At 42.9% G+C, this 9,692-nt stretch overlaps 1 protein-coding gene across 3 annotated transcripts in view; it reads left to right on the forward strand.

Moving 5' to 3' along the window:
* STAC (SH3 and cysteine rich domain) overlaps positions 1-8,139 on the forward strand; it is a 100,711-nt gene extending 92,572 nt beyond the window's left edge. For all 3 annotated transcript variants that reach the window (XM_059939152.1, XM_059939154.1, XM_059939153.1), the window contains one exon: positions 6,359-8,139. In XM_059939152.1, the coding sequence (XP_059795135.1) occupies positions 6,359-6,457 (99 nt within the window). In that variant the 3' untranslated portion in view covers positions 6,458-8,139. The remainder of the gene's footprint in view (positions 1-6,358) is intronic.
* The last annotated feature ends 1,553 nt before the right edge of the window (positions 8,140-9,692 follow it).

A 9,692-nucleotide genomic window follows, 5' to 3' on the forward strand; every position in this document is an offset into this window, starting at 1 on the left:
AAGCAGAAGGCAAGTTAAAATTTGCCTAAGTTGATCAATTTCCAGAAGCAGAACAGCTGCTCAAAGACTTCTACCAATCCCTTGGCCATATTCCCCCCGAAAAAAATTTTTCTGGGAATGAACTCACATTCTCCACTCTCATGGTTGAACTGACAACCTGCTGGGGTGGAGGTGAGACAAACAACCCAGCATCTTTAATTAGACATGCTTGAGACACAACACAGCATTTCGGCCTGAACCTGGAACCGCATGAATCTACCCGTAATTGTTTAGGAAGGGCTGTAACCCTGATATTTGTGTAGCCTGGTATTTCTAAGGTGTGGTCTTTGCACCACGTGAATCAGAATCACCTGGGAGCTTGCTGAAAATGCATATTTCTTTTTTTTTTTTTTTTATTCATTTTATTTCTGGCTGTGTTGGGTCTTCGTTGCTGCGCGCAGGCTTTCTCTAGTTGCGGCGAGCGGGGGCTACTCTTCACTGCGGTGTGCGGACTTCTCATTGCGGTGGCTTCTCTTGTTGCGGAGCACGGGCTCTAGGCGCACGGGCTTCAGTAGTTGCAGCACACGGGCTCAGTAGTTGTGGTTCGCGGGCCCTAAAGCGCAGGCTCAGAAGTAGTGGCGCACGGGCTTAGTTGCTCCACGGCATGTGGGACCCTCCCGGGCCAGGGCTTGAACCCGTGTCCCCTGCATTGGCAGGCGGATTCTTAACCACTGTGCCACCAGGGAAGTCCCTGAAAATGCAGATTTCTAACTCCATCCCACACCTGCTGAAGCAGAAACTTTCAGGGCAAAGGCAGGGAATCAGCCTTTTTTACAGACGTCCCAGGTGTTCCAATCAAAGCTAAAATTTGAGAATGACCTTCATTTCCATTTCTCACTTTTAAGTCCTATAGTAGTTCTTTGGCAACTGAAGGCATTTTTATTTCCAATTACATGTGGGTCAACAAAAGGCACTGAGATCTCTTTACTCCTATACAAATCTCTATTTTCGATCTTTGTCATCAATGTGGCTACCAAGTTTTGGAAAATATCAGCCCTCTGAAAGAAAATTCCATTTCAAAAATCTATTATTGAGAAAAACTTTTAAATTTGTCTCCACTTTAACGTCTTAAATTATTTTAGGTGTAAAAGTTCAAAACGTGCTTGTTGATTGAGGGGAGTCTAATGTAGTAGCAAAACACAGATTCCAGTATCATACAGAAATGGATCTATATCCTGTGTGATTTTGACAAAGTCATCTCTGAAAGTCAATGTTCTCATCTGTGAAATTGGCATAGTAGCGTCTCTCTCTTGACATGGAGGTGAGAGTTACATGTATCACCTGTGTAAAGCACCAGCACAGTGCCTGACCACGGTGGGTGCTGAGCGGGGTCACTACCCTTGCTGCCATCATCATTCAGAGAAAAGCCTAAATGGGAAATCCATCTACAGTGGCCAGTGCCACCTAAAATTACCTAGTAAACATCAGAAAATAGCATGATATTTAAACTCTAAAAATATAAAGAGACAAATGGTCATTAGCTGGGAAGTAGAAGAAATTAGATCCTGAAAACAAATGTAATGCATCTCTTTGATTAAATTTCTGCCTCTGGGGTTAATTTGTCTCACAATTATTACATTATTTTTTCACAGAACTTTTGCTGCAAATAGAATTAAGTTATCTTTTTGTTGTGAACACACCTAGAGTTTGCATTGACACGAGTATGTTTTCTTCATTTTTGAAATTTAAAAACTATCCTTATTAAATCGACTTAAACACCATAAAACTATGTTTTAATTCATCCATAGTTCCGTCATCCCCAGAGAACTATTTTAATTGATTCTTGTGTTCTATAAAAGCTTTAAAGAAAAATGGATAAATCATTTTTAGATTAATAAAACTAAAATGCTTTTATTGTGGAGAAAATTTGGAAAATACCCTCAAAAATTACAAAGAAGAAAATAAAGATCACAGGTAATTCAGCCATCAAGCGACTATCGACATAAATACTTTCGTGTTATTTCCCACCAGACTTTTCTTCTAATTCTTATTTTGATATCATATTATATTTAGTTTTGCAACTTTTTTTTAAACTTAGTTATTAAATGTTTATCAAAACACATGTTTTAGCAGTTGTATAGCATATCATCATGTAGATCAGAGTCTGGGAAACTATAACCAATGGATCAGTCTGGCCCTGTTTTTAAAATAAAGTTTATTAGAACACTGCTGCACTCATTCATCTGTGTATTGCCTGCGTTGCCTGCGGCTGCTTTCACACCGCAGCAGCTGGGTTGAGTCATTGCAGTGGAGACCACGTGGCCTGCAAATGTTTCCTATTTAGTCCTTTACAGAAAAATTTTGCCACCCCCTAGTGTAGGTGTACAAGAATGTATTAAGTTTTCCTCTACGATTGGATATTCAGAGTTTTTAAAAAACTATTATGGATAACTGCAATGAACACCTCTAAACCTAAATTGTTTTTTATAACTCTGATTACTTCTTTAGGATATGCTTTAGAATTTACAGGAAAACAGATAAACAGTTTTTACAGTTCTTGATACATACTGCCAAATTGCCTCCCAAACATTTGTGCCAATTTACACCCACGTCAGCTGTTTATGAGAATATTCAGGTTACCACATCCTCGCCAGAACTGAACGTTACTATTTTTTACATATTTGTATATCATACAAAACGATATCTGTCGTTTTGATAAGTGAATAATATTTCATGTTAATCCTCATTTCCTGGATGGTTAGAGAGGTTGAGGTTTTAACACATTTGTATTGGGCATTTGTATTTCTTTTATGAATAATCTGTTTATGTACTTTCTTGTTTTCTTACACTGCTGAAAAAGTTTTCTATCCTTTAAAGATATTTACACCTGATCTATCATGTGTGGCCAACGTTTCCCCCAGTTGGTCCTTTGCCTTTTGATCTTAATGCTTCTTCCTTCAGGGACTTAATAATGCTTCAGTTGAATCATCTCTGTTTTATCGTATTTCCCTTATGGTTTTAATCTCTTTATTGCTTCCCACTTTATCACTTCACTTCTTCCTAGGAGAATGTTTCAAGATAGTCCCGCACTTCACTTTAATTTTCTGAAGTTTGATTCAGGCTTTCATCACTTCTAACATTGATCTTAATTTAGTGTTTATTTCCTTGTAGTATTTTCTTCCCAATCAGCCCACTTTCCTCTACAGCAGGTTTTCTTTAAGTTAAGTAGGGTCCCACGTAAACCTAATGTAATCACAGGGGTCCTTATAAGAGGCAGACAGGAGGGTCCGAGTCAGAGGAGATGTGACAGTAGAAGTAGAGAGGAAGAAAGAGAGGGATTTGAAGATGCTGTGCTGTTGGCTTTGAAGATGCAGGAAGGGACCATGAGCCAAGGAATGCAGGTGGCCTCTAGAAGCTGAAGGTAAGGAAACAGATTCTCTCTTAGAGCCTCTGGAAGGAACACAGACCTAATGACACCCTGATTTTGGGACTCTGATCTCCAAGACTGCAAGATAATAAATTTGTGTTGTTTTAATCTACAAAATTTGTGGTAATTTGTTATAGCCACCATAGGAAGCAAATCCAGATTTGTTTGGATTTGTTTCCTATGTAAAAGCAAATTTGCAGATGTGATTATGTTGCAGGTTATTGACCACGTGACAGGGAGGTAGCCTGGATTGTCTACATTGGCCAAATCTAATCATTTGTACCCTTAAAAGCAGTGAAATGTAACTGGCTGGAGAAAGAGAGATGCAGCAAAAGAGGGCAGAAGAGAGATTAGGCAGAAGGGCAGGTCAGAAAGAGATTAAGTGTGAGAAGGACTCAACCCACCCTTGTTGGATTTGAAGCTGTAGGAAGGGGCTGCAAGTCAGGGAATTCAGGTGGCTTCTAGCAGCTGAGAATGACCCTTGGCTGACAGCCAGCAAGGAAACAGGGACCTCAGTCCTACAACTACAAGTAACTGAATTCGGCAACAACCTAAATGAACCTGGAACTGGAGTCTCTCCTAGAGAAATAGAAGAGAAAGAAAGGAATAGGACCCTACTGACTCCCTGGTATTGGCCTTGTGAAACCCAGAGCAGAGAAAACTGGCCAAGCCCACCAGACATAGGATTTAGAGAACTGTGATATAATAGATTGTGTTGTTGAAAGCCACTAATTTCTGGTAATTTATGACAGCACAAGTGAACTAATACATATCTCAAGTCACAAAACTCCAATTGAGTCAACCGCAAAAGGTATATTTTACTCATATAGTAAGATGTCTGGATACAGGGCAGTTCTTGGACTCGTAATTCCGCAGCTTGATCCCATGATCAGGGAGGGATCTAGATTCCTCCACCCCTCTGTTCTGCTATGCTTAAAATGTTAGCCACCTGCCCTAGTGGTCACAGATGGCTGCAGCCACTCCAGGAATCCTTGCCAGAAAAAGAAAGAGATTTTCTTCCTAGTGCATCTCTTTTAAGAGGAAAGCAACCCTTCCCAGAAGTTTCCGAGCAGATATTCCATACTGTTTCATTGGCTGGAACTAAGTCCCATGGGAATCACTAAGAATCATTAGCAAGGAGGATAGAAACAGACTTGGACCAATTAGGATTTACCTGAGTCCTGCAGGGTAAGGATAGACAACAGAACAGAAGTCCGGACTCTGCTGCATGGGAAGGGGGCAGTAATGACTGTTGACATCAACCAACAAGGTCTGCGTCATCTTTTAGGCTGGTAGATTTATCCTTGGTCCAGCAGCACAACTTGCTTCTGTCATCAGTTGAGCTCAGCTCCAAAGGTCTTATGGAAATTTCACCTTCTGGAATGGCTGTCAGTCTGGGCGTTCAGTATTTTGACATTTCTTCCCCACCTCCAACTCCCTATCTTTTCACAGGTATTTTGAGGGGAAGACTAAGTCTAAGAATGCTAGGCAAGAAATCTTTTTAAATAAAATGACGGTTCTTCTGCTCCAAGTGGCAGCGTATTTAAATGTTAATGAGCTTGGAGGCAATGCAGGGGGAAACCTTAGACATTATCAGCATATGCGCTCACGGAAGTGGGTTAGACTGAAGGACTTTAGCCAGATAGGACTAAAATGGAACTGAGCCAAGAGGGGCACTTAACCGGCAGGTAGTAGATTTCTGAAACATGAATCAGATACCAGTCCATTGTGTGCCCCAAGCCTCAGGAGTCACAAATCAAGCTCTTTAAGTATCCTAATACTTAATCATAAAGCTCTTTATTCTGTGTAAAAGAAGAACCCTCTCTGTTGATTTCTGTTGGTGCCCTGCCTACATCCCCTTCACTAGGTGTGTGCACGCATCTTGCAGCTGCTATGTCAGCGACTAACAACTCATAGCTGCCCCTTCTCCAGCGAATACCCCTTGGTGGAACAAGAGCTGCCTCACCAGAGTTACGCCTCTCACTCCGCAGGTCAGCCAGTGACCAAGGACTAACGTGGGGTCCAAAATGCCAGACCCCTTGCTTGAAAGTGGGTCAATCCTATGACACAGTTAACGCTCCGGCGCTCACTGTGGGATCAGGCTGAGGTTCACCTCCAGCTGAGACCACACCCTTGCCTAGCTCCTTCTCCTGCCCCATCCTGCTTTCCTCATGTCCCACCTCCCGAGAGCACTCCCACAGCAAGTCACTTGCACAAGGATTCCTGTCTCAGGCTCTGTGTCTAGGCAGTCCAACCAGGGACAAAACTCACCACCCTTGGAAGCAGGTTCAGCAGGAGAAGCTCACAGCACACGAACAGCCCTTCAAAACCGCTTCTCATTGACAGCTGGCCTCAGCCACCCTTACACGCCCTGCAATGGCCTGTTAGTGGTGAATGACAAAATACCCAAATGGATCTTAACCACCTCCTTTTTTAAGTCCAGCATAGGTGGTCTTACTCTGGAATATGCAAGATGATAACATCTATTTTCTTGTGACCAAGAATGAAATAGCTTCCTTTGACTTCCTGACATTGTATGTATAAACTTCCAGGCATATGACAGGAGCCTGCTACATGATAGCCATTATTTTGGATTTTAAAATAATATATTGAGGACTCAACTGCGTGCCGCATGCTAGGCTCTATGATAAGCATTATCTCATTCTGTCCTCATAGGGACTCTTCAGGGGGACCCAGAATCATCAATCCTGCTTTACTGATCCTCATTCATAAAGCTGAATCTCAGAAAACATTCAATGCCTGGACCTAGTTTCAAACCCAGGGCACTGCTTAATTTCGTATCAAATATTTTTCTCACCGAGGCACGATTTCCCTAAACCAGTCTCCCTTTTCCAATTTGGTGTTCCACTGACTTCAACCAGCGGTGATTCAAGCCACGGGTTCTAGCTTCTTTCCCATTGACACGTTTCTTTTTTTCTTCCTTTTTTCCAGATCTGTGTGACTTCTGAAGAAGAACAAGACGGCTTTATCAGAGTCCTCAGTGGAAAGAAGAAAGGTCTGGTCCCCTTCGACGTTCTAGAAAACGTCTGATTGCTGGCCCCTCCTCCTTCTGCAGTCGGCAAACTGCGGTGATGCCTCACCTCACACTGTGTTAACCCAGAGGAGCTGCCGCGCTGACCCGCCACCCAGGAAACAGTGAGACAAGACTCAAGGGTCTGAGACTGTGGGGGAACAGCCACAAGGCAGGAGGCGCCTCCCACAGCACACCCAGGCTGCCCAGAGATGGGGGTGAGGCTGAGAGAGTCGGCCAGCAGAGCCGAGTGCCGTACCCAGCAGGCGGTAACCACCGCCGTCCCCCAGGACTCAACTCCCTCCCTGTCCATGTGGTGTCAGTTAACCCGCTGGAGGACGCTCCAGTCTGTGGAGTGGCCCCGGTTGACGCTCAGATCCACGTAGCCAAGTGTGATTCTGGTTCCAGACCTTTGTCCCCAGTACCGACCAATCAGCATCATCACATCTAAGCCCGCAGCAGTCTCTCTGCAGAGCATCAGGAAGTCCTACTTCCTAGCCCCCAGTACTCCCCGCAAGCCCCCTTCGCTGTGATCGAGCTATCTCTCTGGCCTCCGAATAAGTCCTGGTGGCATGTGTTAGATGTGAGGGATAAGTTGATGAGGCACCAACTGCAAAGATCTGATCTGCCCCAAAATTGCTGTCAGGCAGTCCCTCCTGCTACTCTAGTTACCGACAAAGGTGACGGAGGCAGGATACGAGGCATGGAAGGAAACAGTGGGCCCAGTGGGGTAAGGTGGGGCAAAGAGCTCTTAGTTATTGATGATTATACAGCCCTTTCAATTATGAAGTCCTTTTCCCAAGGAGATGGAGCTGGGGAAGTGAATGTGGAAAAAAGTCTCCATGAGTGCTTCATCTTCATTTGACATCCTCTGTCTGGGAACAGTTTCCCCTCCTGCCATCCTGTAGGACTCCCTTTTGAAGGGAGTTTGAGCCCACCTTGCATGGAACCAGAAACACGGAGGAGAACCAGAAACAGCATCTTAGGAGAAAAGTAGCCAAATAAGAATCCATTCTTCTTTAGGGCAGAATATTATGCCCCAGCAGATACATAAAGTGGAAAATAATCCTTAATGCTTCATCCCTCTGAAAGCAGAGGAACTTGGGGCCTATTAAGCATCAACTAGAGGAATCTCTGTTACTCTGTATTTGTGCTAATGTTTACAAGAATGCAATATACTGTGATGCCTTCCTCCTCAAGCCTCCTCCTAGCATTCAAACTTGCATCTTATCAGTCATTAATGCAGTTAAACTTCAATTCACAATGACCTTCGAATTAATGTCAGTTTGGTTTATTTTGTTACGGAGCAATAAAATCATTAGAGCAATTGGTTTTTAAAAGACTTAAGTGGATGCATCCTGTGCATGTAAGCATTATTTCCCAAACCAAAGCATCATTAGTCTCCGTTTATTTCTTTTGTTACTGCTCAGTGTGAAGTTGGGAGCTGAGACGGGATGGCTGCTGGTTTCACAGTAGTTTGGATGCCTTACTCTCATTTTAAAGCCAGCATCCAGAATTTCCTCCCTCTCTGATACAACGTGCAAAACTGAGTGTAGAGAATCAAGATGGATTCTTCGAGAGCCAGGGTGGATAACATGACTGCCATTCCATAAATGGAACGCCAGAAAACAAACACTCTTTGCCTCTAATTCAATATTCCATTTAATAAAGACAACACAGTGGCTGGAAAGAGCATAGAAAACATGTGTCCTGATCTCTTCTTTCTGGTGGAATATCCACTGAAGCTTTTGGGTACAGTTTTGTTACATCCTGTGCCAATTTAATTTGTATTTTAAAAGATCAGTTTTCCTTTCGAAGTTGAACAGAAGGAGGCTACGGTAGCCAGGCTCCAAGGTGATCCCCTCAATGATCCCTGCTTCCTGATATTCTTGACTTTGTTCAGGCCCCTCCCACACTGAGTCTGTGCTGGTCTTATGTGGCCAGTAGACTACAGCAGAAGTGATTCTCCATGACATCCGTGGCTAGGTCAAAAAACTCCCTGAAGCTTCTGCCTTGATCTCTTGGAACACTACCCCCTTGGAACCCTGAGCTGCCATGTAAGTTTATCTACGCTGAGGCCACAATGCTGGAGAGAAACCAGTGCGGGACCACACATTTCTGCAGCTGAGAACAACCCAGACATCACAGAACAGCAATCATCTGGCTGAGCCATGCCCAAGTGTAAGATTTATGAGCAAGATAAATATGTTTTTTAAGTCACTAAGTTTGGGAGTAATTTGTTACACAGAAATAGATAACTGGAACACGGACTTTGTAATTTGAGCCAGCGTTAGAAAGGAGAAAAAAAACTTTCTGCACAATGTGGCCCATAAGTTTTTGCAAACATCAAATATTGGCAGGAGGTTAACCCTCCAAATGCAAGATGTCTAGTGCTCCTTAAAGACCTGGAGTCATGCAGATAATGAGAGAAAAAACAAGATGTTCCTTACAGCACAGATTGACATGGATGCTTATACACACACACACACACACACACACACACACACACACACACACACAGAGATTTTAGGAGCCATCACTCTGTTTCTCCTCCTGCCTGTCTGCGGAAATGGCAAGAACAAAGATTGCTATGAGCTACCAGAGTTTTTTTTTTTTTTTATCTTTATACAGCAGGTTCTTATTAGTTATCTATTTTATACATATTAGTCTATATATGTCAATCCCAATCTCCCAGTTCATCCCACTCCCCCCAACTTTCCCCCATTGGTGTCCATATGTTTGTTCTCTACATCTGTGTCTCTATTTCTGCCTTGCAAACCAGTTCCTTCTGTACCATTTTTCTAGATTCCACATATGTGCATTAACATATGATATTTGTTTTTCTCTTTGTGACTTACTTCACTCTGTATGACAGTCTCTAGGTCCATCCACGTCTCTACAAATGACCCAATTTTGTTCCTTTTCATGGCTGAGTAATATTCCATTGTGTATATATACCACATCTTCTTTATCCATTTGCCTGTCGACAGGAATTTAGGTTGCTTCCATGACCTGGCTATTGTAAATAGTGCTGCAGTGAACATTGGGGTGCATGTATCTTTTTGAATTATGTTTTTCTCTGGGTATATGCCCAGTAGTGGGATTGCTGGATCATATGGGAATTCTATTTTTAGTTTTTTAAGGAACCTCCATACTGTTCTCCATAGTGGCTGTGTCAATTTACATTCCCACTAACAGTGCAAGAGGGTTCCCTTTTCTCCACATCCTCTCCAGTATTTGTTGTTTGTAGATTTT

Source organism: Balaenoptera ricei, chromosome 11 (assembly GCF_028023285.1).
Source record: "Balaenoptera ricei isolate mBalRic1 chromosome 11, mBalRic1.hap2, whole genome shotgun sequence".
NCBI classification, from domain to species: Eukaryota; Metazoa; Chordata; class Mammalia; order Artiodactyla; family Balaenopteridae; genus Balaenoptera; species Balaenoptera ricei.